Raw genomic sequence first — 24,372 nt, 5'->3', positions numbered from 1 at the left:
TCTTGTTCCCACAGCACTGGACTCAGCAGAGCCAGTTCCCCACAGCTGTGTGTGCTCTACTCTGACCACAGGGCTCCCCTGAAAGCAGCTTGGCTCCCTCATTCTTCAATCTGCAGCCTTTCCACAAGGCCAGCGAGGGGTCTCCACCTGTGCCAGCTGGGTTTTCTGCAAGGTGGACGCACCAACAGCTCTAATCAAGTGCTCCTCATCAGCAGATCTCAAAGCACTTTACAAATGAGGTCAGTATCATTATCCCCGCTTCACAGATAGGAGAACTGGGGCAAGTCCTTCTCTGTGCCTGTCACTCAGAAGACCAGTGGCAGAGCTGGGTTTTATTCCGGGATCTCCAGAGTCCCAGTCCAGTGCTCTATCCACCAGCCTACTGTCTCTCTCATATCCACTGGGAAGGACTATGTACACTATTTGACTTCTCATAAACCAAAAATCTACTGGACAGCATTGACCTTCAGACACTTGGTATGGATCTGGATTTGAACAGAATCTGAAAGCGAAAGACCCTGCATATCATTTCCAACACCCTGAGCTATTTAGTCTCCTTGGCAAAAAGCTTCAGAATGAGACAACGCATGCAATGAAAATGATTAGGGGGCTGGGGCACATGACTTATGAGGAGAGGCTGAGGGAACTGGGATTGTTTAGTCTGCAGAAGAGAAGGGTGAGGGGGGATTTCATAGCAGCCTTCAACTACCTGAAGGGGGGTTCCAAAGAGGATGGAGCTCAGTTGTTCTCAGTGGTGGCAGACGACAGTACAAGGAGCAATGGTCTCAAGTTGCAGTGGGGGAGGTCTAGGTTGGATATTAGGAAACACTATTTCACTAGCAGGGTGGTGAAGCACTGGAATGGGTTACCTAGGGAGGCGGTGGAATCTCCATCCTTAGAGGTTTTTAAGGCCCGGTTTGACAAAGCCCTGGCTGGGATGGTTTAGTTGGTGTTGGTCCTGCTTTGAGCAGGGGGTTGGACTAGATGACCTCCTGAGGTCACTTCCAACCCTAATCTTCTAATATTCTATTCTATGAATTGCATATTCCTGTTTACAGGCCTCAATCCTTCTGCTGAAAAAGGACAGGATCTGGAGCAATGTTCCCTCTAATTTTTGACAGGCTGAGTGCGCAAAAAATTTCTTCTGTGCAAACTTTTGTGCTTCTGTGCAAATTTTTGTGCGCGCGGGGTTTAGGATCTGTGTGCACGCGCACACGTGCACAGCTTAGAGGGAACAGTGGTCTGGAGGCAGCATACTTAAGCCACTTTGTCAGCTCTGTTATCTGCCTGGCTCAAAAAAAGACAAGGTGAGGGAGAGTAACTGGACCAACTTCTGCTGGTGACAGAGACAAGCTTTCAAGCTCTTCTTCAGGCTAAAAAAAGGACACGCAACAATCTCCATGCCTGAAATGTTTGCTCCGAAGGCTTCTCAGCCTGGCTGAAGGTCCTGCAGTGAGTTCAACATATAAAGAGGTTGCACAAAGAGCTCTCACACAGCCAAGGAAGACTATACCTCCAGAGAGAGATCCGCAGGGATATAGATATGTGATTACCCTTGTCTAATACTGTGTAACCATAAAACAGGTTCTTTATACACCACGACAGTCCTGATGGAATATGGATGATGAGGGTAACTAAGGTTGGAGCACCACTTCCTTATAGACACGTCAGTGCATCACACACCACTAACAAGTGCCCAGCCTGACAACATGAACACCGAACTCTAAGAGCTTAACCAGGGACACATGATGATGTCGCAAGCAAGCAAGCTGCCTCCCAGTGTGGCTCAGTGGCATGAGAGGCCCAGCACAGATGACTGTTTCCACCAGCAAGTATCACTCTGGGGACAGGAAGATACCCTTGGCTGTATTCACTCAGGGGTAGGAGGTTCCCATTGATAAAGCCCTTCTCCCACATCCCCCGCTCACAAAAAATGTTCTCAAACTAATACTATGTTTAGACTTTTACATCACAGAGACTTTGAAAATCCCCCTGGGGCATGAAGGGAGAGAAACCACCTGAATGAAGTCCAAATTCCTTGCGTGGGGGGAAATTTCAGAATTAAATGGATGAGGAAAATTTAAGTTGGCTGCAGCCTCCTGGTACTAAGGACAGGTTGGCTCCTATTTCCAGTGTCACCCACTTCTGCATCTCTGCTTTCTCCAGGACAAGTTCCCTCTCTCTTTTTTTTGAGGCTTTTGTTAGTCCGCCCACTTGGAGTATCCCAGCAGCCTCCTATGCCACCACATGACCAGGTTCCACATTCCAGACTCGCTGCCACGACGCTACAGAGGACCTACTGCCATGCCCTCCTCCACTGTGCCCTTTGATGCAGCCTGTCAGGGAGAGCTTGTCTGGGCTCCACGGCAATTCAAACTGCCAACAGTAGTAACACACAAGCCCAGGGCACACAGTTATGAGAAGGATCAAGGTACGCGCCTAGCAAATGAGTTCACCTTGCAGCAGAGGCCAAGCTCATTAGGCTCAAAGGGCTCTGGTCTGTAGCGTGCTTCGGCAGGTCTTTATCTCCATGCCTATCCAGTGGGTCACCAAGCCACTAAGTGAGCACCTCACCTCAGAACTTCCCATAGTTCTTCTGTGGTTGGCTATTAGACCACAATCCCATCTCCCTGGTCTCTCACTGCCCCTGGAGTCTAGGTCTCTATGATTGTGCCTGTTCCACCTCTGGATCGTTGCTTTCTTTGTGCCTCTTAGCTCCTCATCCAGAACTCTGCATCGACCAAACCCCTTTCCTCAAGAAGCAGCTCAAAGGGAGCTGAGGATGAGAAACTGTCACTCCCTTGGCATTTCAGAGCAGAGAAGGGATTAGTACTAAGTACCGGGATCCCATGCGCCAGATGGTTTCAGAGTCTGGCTGGTTAGTTTCCAACAATAAACCCAAAGTCAGCAGCATTTAGAATACGTACATTACAAACACTGTAGATCAATGGAGAGACTTCTCAGCAGAACATTCCTGCTGCTCTTGCTGTTGGCACACAGGTTCTATCTGTGCGGTCCTAACCTTGTCGAGTTCAGAGCCATAAATCAAGCAGCAACTTTCAGTACAGAAAGGCATGACAGCCCTGTCGTCCTTCTCTAGTCAGCTCCCCAGGCCTGGAGTGCTGCCAGCTACCTCGCTTCCTGAGCCCTGAATCACATTCATTTTCAGTTGCAAACCCTACAGTCACAAGTTATTTTTTCTTCTCTCTCTACCAAGCACTAAAGCACACGACCTTATTTAAATAGCAAATCTTCACCTGCCTCCGCTCAGACATCCAGCCCCCCCCACCTCCTACTCACCCTAACCTCAAAAGGAGGAAAAGAAACTTAGCAACACTAGAGAAGAACATAAAGAAAAATCACAAAGTATCTGTTACCTTCGACTCTGGGAGGAAATTCTAGTCATGAGAATCTGATCATCATCTCTGTCTGCGTGAAGCCACCAAGCAGTTAACAAATAAACTGCACGACAGCAGCAGCGAAAAGTGAAGGGGGTAGGGAGCCTTGTGAACTTTCTACGAGGGGTTCAGCATTTCCTGGCTTTCTCTTCCCTCTTGAAGCTTTTGCCTCCCAACTAAACATATAATGGCTGGCCAGACCAATGCCAACCAGGGCTGTGCAGCGCACACCAACTGGAATGACAGGAAAACTGTATAAAGCATGCAACAGATGGCAAGTCTGGGAGTGCATGCAAGCACCACTTAAAATATCCCCATGGTAACTATTTAAAACTATTAACTTTTGCTTGTTTTGTAAGCAGAGCGAGACCGTCTCAAATTCAGCCAGTCTGACAGAGAGGGAGCAGCGCACTGACAGCTAACAGCAGACAGGAACAAAGGGAGTCAGGGCAAGCGCCTGCTGTTTATCTGATTGGAGTACCAGGATCTCTGCTGCACCCACTGTAACTTGCCTTGGCACAGTAACCAAGAGGATGTGTTCTTTATTAGCTCTCTCCAGCCTGGCTGGGCTTAGAGCTTCTCTGCCAGCTGGGCTTGTGCCAAGGCAGAAACTCCACTCCTCAAATTTCCAGCTCACTCGATAAGGCACAGAACTGCCTCCAGCTCAGAGCCTGCCCCAACAAAATTAACGCTTTCATTGCCACCTCATCAGCCACCCTGGTTGCAATTCCTGCTCCACTACTGCTGACCCAGTCTAGAAGGTTTAGGTACAAAGCAACACCGCACTATATGCAGCATTCTCAGAGGTCTTGTCCACATCTCTCTAAAGCACTGGACATCAGAGAGCGAGAGATGTGACCCAATGGTCTGAGCATAGGACTGGGAGCCAGGGTGTCCTGAGTTCTAATCCATGATCTGATACTGACGCCTGTGACCTTGGGCAAGCTGCAGCAAGCCGTGTCTCACAGCTTCCTCCCTTGTGAAGTGGAGATAATGATACTTATCTGCCTCCGGAAGGGTGGGGATGTGGGTGGTCGAGGCTTAAAGCTAAATGCTGCTTTTACAGTGGAAAAGACTGAGGGGGCTGTCCCAAGGAGCAGTGATGCTGCAGTGACAAGGTTTCATGAGGAGGTGCTAGAATGTGAGATGCCTTCCAGAAGGTAAGGGAAGGAGACGCCCAGCACCTGGCCACAGCGGAAGAAAGACCCTCTTACTCAGAGCCACAGGAGGCAGCCAGCTCCCCACTGCATGCAGGGCTCCTCGAGCACACTGTCATGGCAGCTCCTGAGGAGCTCTATGGAGGGGTGCCATGAGCTCTCCATCCTGGATCCCTGCTGGGTTCTGGTGAGCAGCTGTACAGCCCCTGTCTTCTCCAAACGGTCCAAGACATGACGAAACAACGTGTGAAGCATGTTTAGGGCTCCCAGCACTCGAGCATAAGCACCAGAGGAGAGGGCCCTTGAAAAGACAACTGCAAACAGGAATTTACTTCAGAAAAAGCTCCAGTGGGGCTTGTGCTGGGAACAGCCATCACCACACAGGGCACTCCACAGGCCCAGAGCTGAGCGCTCCATAAATCAGGCCAAGGGCTCTTTTCTACTCAGTTCCTCACTTCCGGTCTGTGGCCCTTCATCCCACCCCCAGATCAGAAACAGTTTCTTCCTTAACTGTAATTGGCATTCCTCTCCTGGATGAGGCAGTCAGCAATTGCATGGGGGATGCTGGTTTCTCCAGAGCCAGGCACATCATTGCCAAGTTGCTCAGTTTCATGTATAGTGGAAGGTTGGAGCTAACAGATACCTCACAAGTATCAAATTCAAGGCCCTGCCCATAGTTCGGCCCTTCCTTTCTTGTGCTATCCCCTGGGAGCATGTTAGTTCAGCAGTTCTCCATTCCATACTCCACTAGAGGGGGGAAAGAAAAAGAGCTTCCAGGGATCCTCTCCCACCAATGTCATTCTGCTGACCACCAGGAAAGACTGTGCAAGCCACTGAGTTTCCGCCAAGCATCTGAGAACTGCTGTGGAATCAAAACTGTTCTTTGGACATCTCCTTTGTTGGTCCATGCACGACTTCTCTTGGAGACTTTGCCACGCCCATTAGGGCGAATTACCTTATAGCCAACTTAACCTCGTAATTAATCCTAGAGTAACCAAATGAAACACTAACTGCACATGCCCTGAGGAATACAACAGAATTTTAAAACGCTGAAGATATTTTTTTTTTTAAAAAAGTGACACGTGACCTATACAACTTCCTCACTTCATTCCAGATTCCTCCCCGAAGACCCCGATTATATTTTAGCACAGGCTGGCACCATGACCCTTCCCATTCCTCCATATGTCTCAGTGCTTCGCTCAACCTTGATGGCCTAGATGCAGCTTAGGAAGTATGGTATCATCTCACTTGTGCGCTATGGCATTAACTATGACTAGAATTGGTGAAACATCCAGGCCCTGCGGTGAGGAACTCTCTTCTTCCCTGCCTACCAGTTCACCTCGAGATTCAGTCTCTGTGTAGGAAAGGAAAATACAAGATCTTTCAGAAAATTTGGGTCTTTAGTGATGTACATACAATGTGTTTCCCTCTATTCTACAAAGCTCCGTAACAACAAAGGGAAAAAGGGAAAGACCTGATCAGTCTTGAGTTCTGACCTTCCTGCAGGAATGGGAATGCCTAGCAGCCTCTTCTGATCAGTATTATGTTTACACAATTGTTCTCCCAGCACCGCTGTCCCATTCACTGAACACTGAGGTACTACTGCTCTTAAAACAGTCAGAAACATTTTTAAAGGGTTAAGCAACCTTAATATACAAGTCACCACCACTGAAAGTTCTGGTTCAGAATGGTTGGCCAGTCCCCAGCAACTACAGAAACTCCACCTAAACAAACATTGCTGAAGACGGGGCAGTTGGGGCATGCTGTGGTCAATCACATGAGCCATATGACGAGGAAAAGCCTCTCCTCCACCTCCACCGGCAGCCACTGGAACAGACAGATTACACTTGAATTCAGTTACTAGCATTAAAAAAAAAAAAAAAAACCACGAGCTCTGTGTGACTTCCATGCATTCTTAGAGTCCAAGGCCAGAAGGGACCACTGTGATCATCTAGTCTAACCTGGATAGCACAGACCAAAGACGTGCCCCACTATAACCCCTAGAGCAGAGCTTTTAGAAAAACATCCCAGTCTTGATTCAAAAATCGTCAGTGACGGAGAAACTACCACCACCCCTGGTAAGTTGTTCCAACAGTTAATTACCCTCACTGTCAAAAATTTACACCTTCTTTCAAGTCTGAATTTATCTAGCTTCAGTTTCTAACCACTGGATCATGTTACACCCTTCTCTGCTATTAAACATTGATTCCCCATCTGATAAGTAAGCTGATGATATGTGAGCTCGTCAAAACTACCATTAAGTGGCTACATAATTGGTTAAACAACTGCAAACAAAGAGTAACTATTAATGGAATGATGTCGGATTGGAAGGGGGTCTCAAGTGGGGTTCCACAGGGATCTGTTCTGGATCTGGTGTTATTTAACATCTTTGTTAATGACCTGGATGTAGGAATAGAGAGCACACTGACCAAATTTGCGGAGGACACAAAGCTGGGAGGGTTGCAAAAACTTCAGAGGACAGAGCTAAAATTCAGAGGGATCTTGATAAACTGGAGAACGAGGCAATTGTCAACAGAACGAAATTCAACAAAGACAAACGAAAGGTACTACACTTGGGGAAGAAAAGTCAGAATGCACAAGTACAGAATGGGGCTGCCTCCCAGGATAGAGCCAACCCTCCTGTAAGTTGGGCCTGCATTCTTTGTTCCTAGATGTAGACCTGTAACCCTTAACATGTAGCCATATTAAAAGGCATACTGTTTGTCTGGAGTTTGTCTGAGGTGAACCTTCCCCACACAGCTTCCTTAGGAGCAGCAATTCACAGGCTCTGGAGGGAGCTGTGTTCATCCCTCCTTGTCCAAAGAGAAGGCAGCTGTTAGGAATGAACAGATGGGGTGAGGGATTTAATGACAGAAGGAAAGAAAGGATCCTCAGCACTTCTCCTCCTCAGGATAAAACCACAGAGTTGGGGCAGTACTCACCAGGAGAGGGAGGAGGAGGGGAAGGAAAATCTTGTGACAAGAAGAATCTGAGTTGAACTTCCCTGGGGAAATGCTACCAGCCAAGGAAATTTCCTTTCAATTGCCAGGAATAAGGCTCTTCCCGCCGTACGGGTAGGACAGGAGTGACCACTGTCCTCATATTACATCCAGAAGCACCCCTCTCCTGATTCTATGGGAGCTCTTCTTTATGATCTCCCATGCCTACCACCTGGGCTGAGGTCAATGTAAGAGGGAAAGCTTGTCACAGCTACCTACCTCCTTCCTTAGAGGTTTTTAAGGTCAGGCTTGACAAAGCCCTGGCTGGGATGATTTAACTGGGAATTGGTCCTGCTTTGAGCAGGGGGTTGGACTAGATGACCTTCTGGGGTCCCTTCCAACCCTTATATTCTATGATTCTATGAAGTAGGCAAATGCTTCCCAATGATACAGTACTGTTCCCCTGGACATGTATCATTTCTGGATGTCTCTCCACTTCCCTCCCAGCCCTCAGCACAGATAGGTCTGAAGGAGCACTCAGCTACCCAGGCTGAGCAGATGAGAAGCTCCCACAGAATCAATTCCCACTGCAATGAAATCATCCTCAAAGCCCCCTTGGTTAACTTCAAGGAAGAGAAGCCTCCAGCCAAGGATTTCAGCCATTTGCATGTACCAGAGAAGTGCTGTGAACCTGGCTGGAGCCCAGATCTCAAAGGGGCTGGGTAAATCACATTGGCTCAAGAGCACCTCCTGTGGGCAGCTGGAGCAACGGTTGTAAAGAGTGTAAGATGACAGTGTAGGGAGAGGCAGCAGGCGAAACACAAACAACAGGGAGAGAGGGGGAGGCTGGGAGCACAACAGTTAACTATACTGGAGGCCGAGATCCAAGGTAAACAAAGAGTGCCTTTCAGCTTCCATCAGACGGATGCATCTTCCTAATCCAAGGGGAGCTCACATCTGGGTTTATTCCTAGGCAAAGTGGAGGCGATCTCAGCTCATCAGTCTCTGGGAGGACTGCCTAGCTGTGCCACACTAAGAACAGGGAAGGTGTCCATCAAAGCAAGATCCTTGGCTTCAAAGGTCACAGACGATGGGGAGGGTGAAGCTAAAGGAACAACCTACTGATCTAGCTGCTGCCTTGCACTGAAGGGTTATCGCTGAACCTGCCAAACGGCCCTGGCTGGGGAGAGTGGCAGCCCTTTAGGGCCACTCCAGCTACAGGGAGGCCCACAGGTGTTAGAGCACCTCAACAGCTCCCATGTAGTTTCCAGACACTGGGGCACCCTCACGGCCGCAGGGTCACAGCCTCCGAACCCACGGCAGACAAGGCTGCAGGGGGTTGGGAGGAGCAGACAGCTTCTCGTCTCAGCACGACCTGCCTTTTCCAGGTCCCCAGTGGACAGCACAACCTAAGGGAAGGCAAACCAGCTCTCCCAAAACCATGAACAGCAGGCACTGTGCTACTGCCCTGGGATGGGCCTCTCCCTCGCCTCCTCACCTTTCCCGTAGGGAGCAGAGTCCTTTCAGTTAGGATGGGCCTGGCTCCCATGTGACCCTAATCCCCCTGCTATATTCCCAGCAGTCCCAGGGCTGCCAGTTTGGATGGAAGGCACCAGGGACCCTGTGTTTTCTGAAGAGGCAGGACAGGTTCTGAGGGATCTCGGGAGGGGTGAAGATCTGAGTAATCTCACTCAGCATCGCCATCTGGTCCTTCCCTCCTCAGGAATAGCTGAGACTTACAAACCTGCTTTCCAAATCTCTCTAGCCTCCACTATATTGTTACTGTTAATAGTGATTGCTAACAATCTCTTTCTCAGGGAAAAACATATTGTGGGGAAACTGAGGCACAGGGCAGGCAGGGATTTACCCAAGGACACATAGCAGGTCTGTAGCAGAGCAAGGAACAGAATGCAGGACTCATAGTTGCCAGTCCCTGTCTGCTTTGTTGTGCTTTGCAGGTACTAAGCAGACAAGGAAGCTGAGATGGGATGTGGTCCTTACCTTTTGTCCCAGGGGGCTGCAGGTTGTCTCCTGTCAGTGAGCACCAGCCAACAGGAAAGATGTCCCTGGAGTCATAGCGGCACCAGTAATCAAAGGCACCTCTCCAGCCATCGAACGTCACGAGGACCTCGGAGCCTCTCACCTCCCCAATGGTGGCTGGGCAGATGAAGTGTGGATTCTTCCTGTCCACTGCCTCCAGCTTCATGCCAGTCTTGAAGAAATTTTGGGATGGAGACGGTGGCTCCTACAGGGGAGGGTTCAGAAGGATGGTTACAAAAGAGTAGTGTGTGTTGGTGTCTCCTGAGCTTGGATTAATCCCCTGCCTATGTCATCACAAGAGCAGAGCTAGATGGAGCCAGAACCAATTCACAGAATCATAGAATCTCAGGATTGGAAGGGACCTCAGGAGGTCACCTAGTCCAATCCCCTGCTCAAAGCAGGACCAATCCCCAATTTTTGCCCCAGATCCCTAAGTGGCCCCCTCAAGGATTGAACTCACAACCCTGGGTTTAGCAGGCCAATGCTCAAACCACTGAGCTCTCCCTCCCCCCATTAGCCCCATGTCAGAGGGTAAAGGAGGTGGCTCCAGCTTATACCAGGGCTGGATTTGGCCCCTGGTTTAAAACGTGCATCTTTAGGAGCATAGGCAAGGCCTCTCGTTGTGGCACCCTGTGCCTGCTGCACTCAGGACCAGACAAACCGGGTGACAGAATGCAGCTACCCTGTGAGAGCGTCTTAGTAGCACACTGACGCGAGAAAGTGTCACAGGCAGCCCCGCTTTCAGAGGTCCCAGTAAATCCACTTCAGGCTCTCTTGCTTAATCACCACCCTTCCTTGGGGCTGCTTTATTCCCAAACACAGTTCTCTGAATCCCCAACAAAATCCTAACCATAGTGCAATTCCCACACCCAGTGTATATAGCCCTTAAAACCCCGCTCTTCCCAGTGGGCACCCTGCCTGCCTCTCTGTTTCCACACCGCACTCTGGTATCTTCAGTCACATCTAAGCTCCTGCTCAGCCCTCTTCTTTCCCTCTGCCAGTACAGCCATGCCAGGCCTTCCCTCTGGACTGTAACCCTGTTCTTCCCAGGGCGAACCTCCCCCAGCCTCTCTGCTGGGAGCATCCCTCACTGCCCGCCCCCCTCAAGGCTCCTCTCGGCCCAGCTCTCTCATGGAGACGTCAGCGGGTAAGCCGTCCACAGCTCCCCCGCCTTTAGCCCTCTCCGGCTTCAAGTTGTAGGCACCTCCCCCTGCCTTCACCTCTCTGGTTTGGGGACACCAGGTAACAAAACTCTCTTGCTGCTCTCCTTGTCTTCAGCCTTCTCCCAGGGACAACTTTCTGCTTCCTTCTAAGATCTTCCACAGTCCCCTGGTAGCTCTCACCTGCCCGACTCCCACTCAGGCAGCTCTGATTCACCAGGTCTCACTGGGACTCTTCTTCATTGGCCAAACTGGAGCGCCACCTCACAGGGTCCCAGAACTCAGGCTCCAGCCTGAGCCAGAATGTCTACACCACAATTAAACAGCCCCTTAGCCCGAGCCCTGCGAGCCTAAGTCGGCTGGCACGGGCCAACCGCAGGCGTCTAACTGTACTACACACCAGAGAGCACAGCACAGAGCTGGCCTGGGTGCCCTGTGGCAAAGGGAGCCCTTTGCATGCAATACGATACCTTGTGAAAAATTCGGAGAGGAGCCATCTCTGCTCCATTCAGAGTTTTCAGGAGGAACATGGGCCAAGAGGAAGCATTCAGCCGAAAACCTGCGGAACAGATGCAGAGATGGAGATTATTAAAAATCGGCAGGGCCCATTGGGTGAGGCAGAACTCAGGTTGCTCTGATGAACACCTTGCACTATTCATCCAGTCACAGCCTTCATGCACCTTAAGATCCACCACCATATTCTTCTGAACACAGGAGAGCTAGGAACGGTCCTTTACACAAACTGGATTATGTCAGCCACTGCTCCACACTTGGAAACAATCAAACATGGCTGCGACTTTGTTCATTGTAATAAAAGGCCCTGACCTTCTGGCAGCTCTGCCTTTGCACCCATGCTGACCACTGGTTCATCTTTTGTGACATCTCCCTGGCTTACTACAGAGTCTCCCTCTCCTGTCTGGCCCTCAGGAGCCCCTGCCCTGGCCCTGCTGGCAAAGCACTCTGCATGGAATGTGTGTTTGCACATGGCAGTCAACTGGATGCAGAGAAGACATTAATGAGCAAGGACCGGGTCAGGCCCATGATGTTATCACTGGTGCATACACACATCCTATGGAGGCCAGCAGTTTCCTTGCTGACCTTTCACCCACAGAGGTGAGTCGCAAGCAGCTAAGATACAGGCACAGGCAGGAGCTGGGCTGGGCAAGATGGTGACAGCAATTGGTATCAATACCATGCTGGGCCCCTGAGTATCAGGAATGCCCATGGAAGCACCAAAAGGGGCTTCTGGGGAGCAGAGGGGTATGTTGAGGAGAAAGAGTGTTTCCATGTGTTACTTATGAGCATAGGCGCCGACTCTGTGGGTGCTCCGGGGCTGGAGCACCCACGGGGTAAAAATGATGGGTGCTGAGCACGCACTGGCAGGCCCCCTATCAGCATTCGCCCCTCCCTCCAGCATCTTCTGCCAGCCAGCGGGCCCTGACAATCAGTGCCTCCCCCTATCTCCCCGCGACTCCTGCCTGTCGCAATCAGCTGTTTCGAGGCTCGTGGGGCGGTGGAGGAGTCAGAATGGGGCACACTCAGGGGAGGGGGCAGAAGGGGGTGGGCAGAGGCGGAGTGAGGTGTGGCCTGGGGCAAAGCCGGGGGTCGAGCACCTGTGCTGATGAGTTCCTCATTACATGGGTCTGTACCTGAGAAGCTAAACTATTACCAAGTATGAAAATGCATCATGTCTGATCAGCAACACCAGCAGCCAATGCTTCCCACCCCACACATGCCAGCACCACAAGGGGGAAAGGAAGGGGAACTGCAAGGCTTGTTCTTTTTAATGGTTGACATTACCGATCCCAGAAAGGCCAGGCTCTCAGTCCTCTTTGGGAGAGCACAGAAAAGAAAACAAGGAGGAATAAAAAAAAACAAAGGACAAGAGAGAAAATGGAGGTGACAGAAATTGTGCTAGGATATGGTGTGAGGGAGCACCCCTCTGCCAGTCCATTACCACGGGCATTCCACCAACACAAAGTGGGAAGCGGGCAGCTACAGGAAGTGCAGACCCTGAAAGCATGCTCACAAGAGGAGTCCTGTGCCAGTGCCTTGGCTTGACAGCCTGGCACCTCAGCTCCAAAGGGTCAATTTCTGATGCTTGGCAAAGGGCTGCCCTTTAAATCCTTACAGCATTTTGAAGTTAACCCTGGGGCTGGATTTCCACTGACAATTCCCTGGGAGCTGCAGAGGTGAGGAATACAGGGGGAAGTTTTGCCATTGTAGACAGGGCCCAAGTGTCAGAGGTGTCCCAACAAGCTAAGTCTATTCCAGGGTTCTCAAACTTCATTACACCGCGGCCCCCCGTCTGACAAAAAAATTATTACATAACTCCAAGAGACCAAAGCCTGAGCCCACCCAAGCCCTGCCACCCCTGGGGGAGGAAGGGGGAGGGGCAAAGTCACAGCCCAAGCCTCGCCTCCCCACCCCACCCCAGGACAAAGTCCTTGCTCTCTGGCCCCCAGCATTGGGGCTCGGCCTTTGGGCTTCAACAAGTCTAATGTTAGCCCTGGTGACCCCATTAAAATGGGATCGTGATCCACTTTGTGGTCCCGATCCACAGTTTGAAAACCGCTGATCTCCACAGTTCTGTCATGAACCCTGGAAACAGAACATGAAAACCAGCTGGTCGGCTGAGCTTGGGAAAGGGGAGAATGTCCCCCCAAGCCTCCAGTTCACCAGCAAGCAGCAGCTTCTACTCATGCTACCAAGGAACAGCAGCTGAACAACTGCGGTAGGCATGAAAGACACCAAGTGAGAGACTTGGCATTTAGCGTCACATGCCAGGCTTTGGTGCTCTGTGGGGAGGGAGGTGAGGGCCAGCAGCTCAGGAGTGTGGTTTGTTACCTGTACTTGGGCTAAGAGAGATCAGCAGATAAGAGGGGGGGGGGGCGCGACTATCTGCCACTTCTTGTCCCCAACCCTGCCTCTATGACAGATCACAAGGGTAACCAGTTCAGTGACAGGGACTGTCCCATCATGACCCAGCACGATAGATGCTACACATCCAGTTCAAACTACCTACCAAATGAGATGAGCTGCAAGTCTGTAACGCGATTACTCTTTTTGCCCTCTGGTGGCAGACCGAGGAATAGCACAAACACCTCTGTCATCTGGACCAACTTTTCAAAACAGACCCTTGGGCTTTATATGCAAAATATGCATGTGGGCATGTCCAGGTAACTGCACATGCACAAGATACAGCTGCCCCTATTGAGTGAGCATCTTGTCTTGGGCACGCTACTGTGGGCGGGCAACAGCAGATTTTATGGGCACAATGCTGGTACTTCATTTTTTAAAAATATGGCTCAATCAAATGTTGACAAACGTAGCAGATCCTGACTTGCCTGTCAGTGGGAGAGGTGCAACGCATCAGAAATGATCAGCTTGCTCATGGCAGGAAGATCCATAGAGGCCAGAATACAATTTGTTATGAAGTATCTGGAGGAAGTGGACTGCCTCTCAACCTCACCCCCTCAGTCCCCATCTCAGCAGGCAGGTCTTAGCAGCTATGACCCATTGGAAATGACAAGGCAACAAGACTCATGGAGTCCAGCCAGTAAGCCAGACCTGTACACCGTATGCTCCAAAGCTTAAGTTTAGGGCCATTTCAACACCTAAAGGTTCTCCAAAGCTGGCTCATTCTGGCTTCACCAGAGATGTGCACGAAGTAACTCCATACAGGTTTTTTGGCTCAGCTGAGTGAAGTGAGAAAAGGTGGCTGTGATCAAAGGACTGAGATTTCTCATGCCAGTGTCTTCTGTACTGAACTGGGCTAGGGACTCATAGGGCCAGATCCTCAGCAGACACACATCAGTGCGGTCTGGGAAACCCACAGTCACAGTGCCCTGCGCCGACAGTGATCTAGGACTCGCATACCCTCACGTGGTAAGGTGTGCAGCTTCCATCCCACACCACTCCCTTCCCGGCCAAGATGCCTCTTCTTTTGCGCCCCATTCCCAAGTCACGGCTAGCTGACAGCCTACATAGTATGTCCACCTGCCCCTCCAGAGGGGCTTTAGGGGAAATGGTCTCCACCACAGAGTCCCATATGCAAGCCCTTCATCCTCCACCATTGCTCAGTCTAATACACTTCTACAGGGATGTGCTAACTGGATGGGTCCTTTACAGAAATATCTCATGGGGACCTGGCAGCTGAATGATAGCATCAGGTTAATTGGGACAGAGTCAGCATCAGTTTGGCTCACTGGAGACCCATTTGGCCACTGCCAAGGAGTGAAGTGGTGTTTAATTGAGAGATAAGAAAGGGTGAATTCCAATATACAGACCATTTATATAACTGTATCCAAATAGAAAAGGAGTACTTGTGGCACCTTAGAGACTAACCAATTTATTTGAGCATGAGCTTTCGTGAGCTACAGCTCACTTCATCAGATGTTTACCGTGGAAACTGCAGCAGACTTTATATACACACAGAGAATATGAAACAATACCTCCTCCCACCCCACTGTCCTGCTGGTAATAGCTTATCTAAAGTGATCAACAGGTGGGCCATTTCCAGCACAAATCCAGGTTTTCTCACCCTCCACCCCCCACACAAATTCACTCTCCTGCTGGTGCTAGCCCATCCAAAGTGACAACTCTTTACATAATCAAGTAGGGCTATTTCCTGCATAGATCAAGGTTTTCTCACATCCCCCCCACCCCCATACACACACAAACTCACTCTCCTGCTGGTAATAGCTCATCTAAACTGACCACTCTCCAAGTTTAAATCCAAGTTAAACCAGAACATCTGGGGGGGGGGGGGGGGTAGGAAAAAACAAGAAGAAACAGGCTACCTTGCATAATGACTTAGCCACTCCCAGTCTCTATTTAAGCCTAAATTAATAGTATCCAATTTGCAAATGAATTCCAATTCAGCAGTTTCTCGCTGGAGTCTGGATTTGAAGTTTTTTTGTTTTAAGATAGCGACCTTCATGTCTGTGATTGCGTGACCAGAGAGATTGAAGTGTTCTCCGACTGGTTTATGAATGTTATAATTCTTGACATCTGATTTGTGTCCATTTATTCTTTTACGTAGAGACTGTCCAGTTTGACCAATGTACATGGCAGAGGGGCATTGCTGGCACATGATGGCATATATCACATTGGTGGATGTGCAGGTGAACGAGCCTCTGATAGTGTGGCTGATGTTATTAGGCCCTGTGATGGTGTCCCCTGAATAGATATGTGGGCACAATTGGCAACGGGCTTTGTTGCAAGGATAAGTTCCTGGGTTAGTGGTTCTGTTGTGTGGTATGTGGTTGTTGGTGAGTATTTGCTTCAGGTTGTGGGGCTGTCTGTAGGCAAGGACTGGCCTGTCTCCCAAGACTTGTGAGAGTGTTGGGTCATCCTTTAGGATAGGTTGTAGATCCTTAATAATGCGTTGGAGGGGTTTTAGTTGGGGGCTGAAGGTGACCGCTAGTTCTGTGGTGACCTAGAATCCTATTTTCGACGTCTCCGTCTCAAGGAATATTTCCAAAATACCTCTGAACAACATACTAATCCACAGAGGTCTCCCTGCCAACACTACAGAAAGAGGGATTCTAGATGGACTCCTCCTGAAGGTCGAAACAGCAGACTGGACTTCTACATAGAGTGCTTCCGCCGACGTGCACGGGCTGAAATTGTGGAAAAGCAGCATCACTTGCCCCATAACCTCAGCCATGCGGAACGCAATGCCATCCACAGCCTCAGAAACAACTCTGACATCATAATCAAAAAGGCTGACAAAGGAGGTGCTGTTGTCATCATGAATAGGTCGGAATATGAACAAGAGGCTGCTCGGCAGCTCTCCAACACGAGTTTCTACAAGCCATTACCCTATGATCCCACTGAGAGTTACCAAAAGCAACTACAGCATTTGCTCAAGAAACTTCCTGAAAAAGCACAAGATCAAATCCGCACAGACACACCCCTGGAACCCCGACCTGGGATATTCTATCTACTGCCCAAGATCCATAAACCTGGAAATCCTGGGCGCCCCATCATCTCAGGCATTGGCACCCTGACAGCAGGATTGTCTGGCTATGTAGACTCCCTCCTCAGGCCCTACGCTACCAGCACTCCCAGCTACCTTCGAGACACCACTGACTTCCTGAGGAAACTTCAATCCATCGGTGATCTTCCTGATAACACCATCCTGGCTACTATGGATGTAGAAGCCCTCTACACCAACATTCCACACAAAGATGGACTACAAGCCGTCAAGAACACTATCCCCGATAATGTCACGGCTAACCTGGTGGCTGAACTTTGTGACTTTGTCCTTACCCATAACTATTTCACATTTGGGGACAATGTATACCTTCAGATCAGCGGCACTGCTATGGGTACCCGCATGGCCCCACAGTATGCCAACATTTTTATGGCTGATTTAGAACAACGCTTCCTCAGCTCTCGTCCCCTAAAGCCCCTACTCTACTTGCGCTATATTGATGACATCTTCATCATCTGGACCCATGGAAAAGAAGCCCTTGAGGAATTCCACCACGATTTCAACAATTTCCATCCCACCACCAACCTCAGCCTGGTCCAGTCCACACAAGAGATCCACTTCCTGGACACTACAGTGCTAATAAACAATGGCCACATAAACACCACCCTATACCGGAAACCTACTGACCGCTATTCCTACCTGCATGCCTCCAGCTTTCACCCTGACCACACCACACGATCCATCGTCTACAGCCAAGCTCTGCGATACAGCCGCATTTGCTCCAACCCCTCAGACAGAGACAAACACCTACAAGATCTCTGTCAAGCTTTCTTACAACTACAATACCCACCTGCAGAAGTAAAGAAACAGATTGATAGAGCCAGAAGAGTTCCCAGAAGTTACCTACTACAGGACAGGCCTAACAAAGAAAATAACAGAACGCCACTAGCGGTCACCTTCAGCCCCCAACTAAAACCCCTCCAACGCATTATTAAGGATCTACAACCTATCCTAAAGGATGACCCAACACTCTCACAAGTCTTGGGAGACAGGCCAGTCCTTGCCTACAGACAGCCCCACAACCTGAAGCAAATACTCACCAACAACCACATACCACACAACAGAACCACTAACCCAGGAACTTATCCTTGCAACAAAGCCCGTTGCCAATTGTGCCCACATATCTATTCAGGGGACACCATCACAGGGCCTAATAACATCAGCCACACTATCAGAGGCTCGTTCACCTGCACATCCACCAATGTGATATATGCCATCATGTGCCAGCAATGCCCCTCTGCCATGTACATTGGTCAAACTGGACAGTCTCTACGTAAAAGAATAAATGGACACAAATCAGATGTCAAGAATTATAACATTCATAAACCAGTCGGAGAACACTTCAATCTCTCTGGTCACGCAATCACAGACATGAAGGTCGCTATCTTAAAACAAAAAAACTTCAAATCCAGACTCCAGCGAGAAACTGCTGAATTGGAATTCATTTGCAAATTGGATACTATTAATTTAGGCTTAAATAGAGACTGGGAGTGGCTAAGTCATTATGCAAGGTAGCCTGTTTCTTCTTGTTTTTTCCTACCCCCCCCCCCCAGATGTTCTGGTTTAACTTGGATTTAAACTTGGAGAGTGGTCAGTTTAGATGAGCTATTACCAGCAGGAGAGTGAGTTTGTGTGTGTATGGGGGTGGGGGGGATGTGAGAAAACCTTGATCTATGCAGGAAATAGCCCTACTTGATTATGTAAAGAGTTGTCACTTTGGATGGGCTAGCACCAGCAGGAGAGTGAATTTGTGTGGGGGGTGGAGGGTGAGAAAACCTGGATTTGTGCTGGAAATGGCCCACCTGTTGATCACTTTAGATAAGCTATTACCAGCAGGACAGTGGGGTGGGAGGAGGTATTGTTTCATATTCTCTGTGTGTATATAAAGTCTGCTGCAGTTTCCACGGTAAACATCTGATGAAGTGAGCTGTAGCTCACGAAAGCTCATGCTCAAATAAATTGGTTAGTCTCTAAGGTGCCACAAGTACTCCTTTTCTTTTTGCGAATACAGACTAACACGGCTGTTCCTCTGAAACCTGTATCCAAATAAAGTTTTAAACAAGAACAATGAAATGCTGGGTCTGTCACTTTCATTCAAGGAAGGACAGAGTTATTTGAAACAGGTGTATTTTTTTCCCCTTTTAATGGCCTCAAACTGGGTCAGTCTACTGCCCAGCAGGGAGCCCTAATTAAGAGTGGCGGCGTAATTTAAACCCATCCAGCTGGTGTTCCAGCCAGCATCTATACTTGATACCCAATTCTCTGTGGTGGCCTTTAGTGCATGGGCACAAGTATGCCTGGATGGCCGCAAAGTAAATGTAAAGCGTTGTGGGTTAAGGAGCAATGACTGAGCTGGACTCTCATACTTCTCCTTGGTTATTCTCTACATTACAAGTGAAAGGGTCCAATAAGACACCCTCCATCCTATGGCTCATGACCATGCTCTGAACATGATGGAAGTGAGAGAGAAGGGCTGATGGCGCGAGAAGAGTGTATTGTGTTTCACAGATTTTTTAATAGTAGAATCATAGAATATCAGGGTTGGAAGGGACCTCAGGAGGTCATCTAGTCCAACCCCCTGCTCAAAGCAGGACCAATCCCCAACTAAATCATCCCAGCCAGGGCTTTGTCAAGCCTGACCTTAAACACTTCTAAGGAAGGAGATTCCACCACCTCCCTAGGTAACGCATTCCAGTGCTTCACCACCCTCCTAGTGAAAAAGTTTTTCCTAATATCCAACCTAAATTTCCCCCACTGCAACTTGAGACCATTCATTACTCCTTGTTCTGTCATTTGCTATCACTGAGAACAGTCTAGATCCATCCTCTTTGGAACCCCCTTTCAGGTAGTTGAAAGCAGCTAGCAAATCCCCAGATTCTTCTCTTCTGCAGACTAAATAATCCCAGTTCCCTCAGCCTCGCCTCATAAGTCATGTGCTCCAGCCCCCTAATCATTTTTAAAAGCGGCAAAAAGTCCTGTGGCACCTTATAGACTAACAGACATATTGGAGCATAAGCTTTCATGGGTGAATACCCACTTTGTCGGATGCATGCAGTGGAAATCTCCAGAGGCAGGTATAAATATGCAAGCAAGAATCAGGTTAGGGATAACGAGGTTAGTTCCATCAGGGAGGATGAGGCCCTCTTCTAGCAGTTGAGGTGTGAACACCAAGGGAGGAGAAACTGCTTTTGGAGTTGGTGAGCCAGTCACAGACTGTTTAATCCTGAGCGGATGGTGTCAAATTTGCAAATGAACTGAAGCTCAGCAGTTTCTCTTTGAAGTCTGGTCCTGAAGTTTTTTGCTGCAGGACAGCTACCTGGAACAACGCTTACTCAGCTCTCATTCACTCATGCCCCTTCTCTACCTACGCTACATTGATGACATCTTCATCATCTGGGAAGGAAAACCCTGGAAGAATTCCACCACAATTTCAATAGCTTCCACCCCACCATCAACCTCAGCCTGGACCAATCTACATGGGAGGTACACTTCCTAGACACCACAGTACAAAATAAGCGACCGTCATGTTAACACCACCCTCTACCGAAAACCCACCAACCGCTATGCCTACCTTCATACCTCCAGCTTCCATCCCGGACACACCACATAACCATTGTCTACAGCCAAGCGCTGAGGTATAACCGCATTTGCTCCAACCCCTCAGACAGAGACCAACACCTACAAGATCTTCACCAAGCACTCTCAAAACTACAATACCCGCACAAGAAAATAAGGAAACAGATCAGCAGAGCCAGATGTGTACCCAGAAGCCTCCTGCTGCAAGACAAGCCCAAGAAAGAAACCAACAGAACTCCACTGGCCATCATATACAGTCCTCAGCTAAAACCTCTCCAACGCATCATCAGTGATCTACAACCCATCCTGGACAACGATCCCTCACTTTCACAGACCTTGGGAGGCAGGCCAGTCCTCGCCCACAGACAACCCGCCAACCTGAAGCATATTCTCACCAGCAACTTCACACCACACCATAGTAACTCTAACTCAGGAACCAATCCATGCAACAAACCTCGATGCTAACTCTGCCCACATACCTACACCAGTGACATGATTACAGGACCTAACTAGATCAGCCACACCATCATTCACCTGCACGTTCATTCACCTGCACGTCCACCAACGTAATATACACCATCATGTGCCAGCAATGCCCCTCTGCTATGTGCATCGGCCAACCTGGACAGTCCCTACGTAAAAGGATAAATGGACACAAATCAGATGTTAGGAATGGCAATATACAAAAACCTGTAGGAGAACACTTCAACCTCCCTGGACACACAATAGCAGATGTAAAGATCGCCATCCTGCAGCAAAAAAACTTCAGGACCAGATTTCAAAGAGAAACTGCTGAGCTTCAGTTCATTTACAAATTTGACACCATCCGCTCAGGACTAAACAGACTGTGACTGGCTCACCAACTCCAAAAGCAGTTTCTCCTTCCTTGGTGTTCACACCTCAACTGCTAGAAGAGGGCCTCATCCTCCCTGATGGAACTAACCTCGTCATCCCTAGCCTGGTTCTTGCTTGCATATTTATACCTGCCTCTAGAAATTTCCACTGCATGCATCCGACGAAGTGGGTATTCACCCACGAAAGCTCATGCTCCAACACGTCTGTTAGTCTATAAGGTGCCACAGGACTCTTTGTCACTTTTACAGATCCAGACTAACATGGCTACCCCTCTGATACTAATAATTTTGTTGCCTTCCGTTGGACTCTTTCCAATTTTTCCACATCCTCCTTGTAGCGTGGGGCTCTAAACTGGACAGAGTACTCCAGATGAGGTCTCACCAATGTCGAATAGAGGGGAACGATCACGTCCCTCGATCTGCTGGCAATCCCCCTTCATATACATCCCAAAATGCCATTAGCCTTCTTGGCTACAGGGGCACACTGTTGACTCATATCCAGCTTCTCGTCCACTGTAACCCCTAGGTCCTTTTCTGCAGAACTGCTGCCGAGCCATTCGGTCCCTAGTCTGTAGCAGTGCATGGTATTCTTTCGTCCTAAGTGCAGGACTCTGCATTTGTCCTTGTTGAACCTCATCAGATTTCTTTTGGTCCAATCCTCAATTTGTCTAGGGCCTTCTGTATCCTATCCCTACCCTCCAGCGTATCTACCTATCCTCCCAGTTTAGTGTCATCTACAAATTTGCTGAGGGTGCAGTCCATGCCATCCTCCAGATCATTAATGAAGATATTGAACAAAACTGGCCCCAGGACTGACCCTTGGGGCACTCCACTTGATACCGGCTACCAACTAGACATGGAGCCGTGGACCACTACCCGTTGAGCCCGACTTGCAAATTAGATTGGTCACCACTCGCACCAATCTTCCCTCTCATTTTTTCCATCCAGGTGGGAATAAGTTTTGTTATGTGCACCAAGGTATGTGTGGATGTGCGCCACCAGTAGAAACAAAAAACCTAGATATAATATATATTTTTTAAAAGTTACCGTAGGGATAATTAATTGCTCCAGCCAGGTCAAGTTAGGCATTTTAGAAATCACGACTCAAAGAATTAAACTTAAGTGCAAGAGAGAAATAAAAATTATGAAATGCATTGACTAGTCAAAACACTAAAATAACACACTTTGAAAGAATAAAATTACAGAGCATATATCTGCATTGCAGAAAGTACCAAGAAGTAACAACAAATTAATGCAAGTTTGTGTTGGGAAGTGAATGACACACACTGTGAGTGTGTGTGTGTTTGTGTGCATTGTCTCTTTAAGACATTCACTGAAAGCTCTTCTGATCTGTCCTGAGTCCTGTTGTCTCCCCTCCTCAGAGATGGGATACAGAGGGAGGGAGAGACAGAGAGAGACTGTGTGAGCTGGCTGCTGGGGAAATCTCAGAAACAGTGCACTGTCTCTTTAAAAAAGGCACTCAGACACTCACCATTCATAACTCAGACATTCCAAGTCCTCCTGAGCCAGGCTGTCCCCTCTGCCCTGCTCTGCGGAGATGGGGTACAGGGGCGGGGAACACCCTGACATCAGCACCCTCCTCCCCTCCACCCCTGCTCTGCACAGCCAGCAGGAGGGTCCCAGGAGTAGCTGCAGGATGGCACAATGTCAGGGGAGGGGCACCTGAACACATGCTGCTGGCTGTGCGTGCTCTCTAACCAGCTGGGCAGCATTTGAATCTCTTCTGCACGGCTGTCCAAATGCGCAGCTCACAGGGACCACAGGTGGTGGGCCAAAGTCAGGCCAGCCTAGAGCTGGGGAGACTGAGGGGATGTCTGCACAGTAGATTCACTCACATGATGTGCACATGGGGCTAAGTCTCTGGGCTGGCACAGCCCAGGTGTGAGCAGCCACACTGCAAAGCCACACAAGAGTCAGTGAGTCCACACTGGTGCTCCACTCACCTGTGGGAGGTGCTAGGACTTCTGGTCATATCCCATGGTTCTTAGCACCTCAGTAAACTGAGCCCTCTGATTCCCAGTGCATTGTGGGAGAACCTGTCTGTTTTTGCGTGGAGGAAAGTCAGATTAGTGACAGCCCCTTGGTAGGCACACACAGTGAAACAAGACCCGGTACGTGAGTACAGTCCATGCCTTCCTGTACTGAGCAGGGAAAGCAAAAAGGGTATTAGGTTCCCCCCACCCCTCCCAGCTTGTGGCTGTTTTCCATTGGTCGGATGACAGGATTTCAGGCTCACCCAGAGGGGGCTGCAGCATCCCTCCATTCTTCTCGCAGTTCCCTATGGGCTGGATTTCAGCAGAGTCCACCAGCCGCCAGAAGTCATTCTTGTTGTCGCTGCCATCAAGACGCAGGCGCAGCCGTGCGCCTGTCAGACCCACCACAGTGGCGATGCAGGTGGAAGTGGTGTTTCTGGGGTCCTGGGCTTCTAGTTTCATGCTGATCTTGAATTCATTGCTGGGCGGAGTGTACGACTGCAGAGAACAAGAGCCAGGACTTCACATATGTCCCATTTCCTTCTCAGAACCCCAACCCCACGGCTCCTGGTAACTGCGGATGGACAGTGCCCTCCAGGCCAATGCAGAGCGCAGCAAGGAGAGCTCAGTGAATGAAGGCCCTGGCACTCAGCCACCCACTATCTATCGCCTTTTGCCACAAGTTTCACCTTGCCCCACCTCAGACACCCACCAGCATAACACACAGGGGGCTATTTAACAGCCCCCGAACACACACAGACGCCTTTTGCTTTTAAAATACAACACAAATACAGTCTGAGCGGGCGAGTGAGGCGCTCCAAGCACCAGCTGTAACACAGGCTAATCTTGGAACTCCACACACAGTGTGGCTGAGGCCCCACAATTCTGACCCACCCCACCCCCCGCTAGTTCAGTCCTGGGCCCTCACATCAACCTGACCGATGATTCTGGCAGCCTGCACAGCCAGGCAACATAGCCAAATACTGGATACTACAGCCCAGGAGAAAGTGAAACAGCTCACCGAGATCCAGGCCATTTTGCAGAAGGGAAACTGTGCAAAAAAACTCCCTTTACTGGCCTGCATTCAGTGAAATCTAAATCGTAACTACACTAAGCAATGATCTAGCTTATATACACTTCCCTCCAGCACCTGAGCTCACCAGAGACACAGAGCTTTGATGTTCCCACCCATGCACATCTGAGAGTTAAGTCCCCTTGGTTATTCTATAACATTCATGGCTTGAATAAATGTA

General features: G+C 49.3%; 1 protein-coding gene across 3 annotated transcripts in view; it reads right to left on the bottom strand.

The window, feature by feature from the left end:
• The window catches only part of SCMH1 (Scm polycomb group protein homolog 1), a 115,448-nt gene that overhangs the window by 61,476 nt on the left and 29,600 nt on the right, over nucleotides 1-24,372 (bottom strand). For all 3 annotated transcript variants that reach the window (XM_048826163.2, XM_048826166.2, XM_048826164.2), the window contains 3 exons: nucleotides 23,383-23,617; nucleotides 11,165-11,253; nucleotides 9,496-9,739 (listed from right to left, as the gene is read on the bottom strand). In XM_048826163.2, coding sequence (XP_048682120.1) covers nucleotides 9,496-9,739; nucleotides 11,165-11,253; nucleotides 23,383-23,617 — 568 coding nt within the window. The remainder of the gene's footprint in view (nucleotides 1-9,495; nucleotides 9,740-11,164; nucleotides 11,254-23,382; nucleotides 23,618-24,372) is intronic.

This window comes from Caretta caretta, chromosome 19 (genome assembly GCF_965140235.1).
Source record: "Caretta caretta isolate rCarCar2 chromosome 19, rCarCar1.hap1, whole genome shotgun sequence".
Lineage (NCBI taxonomy): Eukaryota > Metazoa > Chordata > Testudines > Cheloniidae > Caretta > Caretta caretta.
Note: the sequence above shows the minus strand (reverse complement) of the source record. Positions and strands in the feature narration are given on the sequence as shown.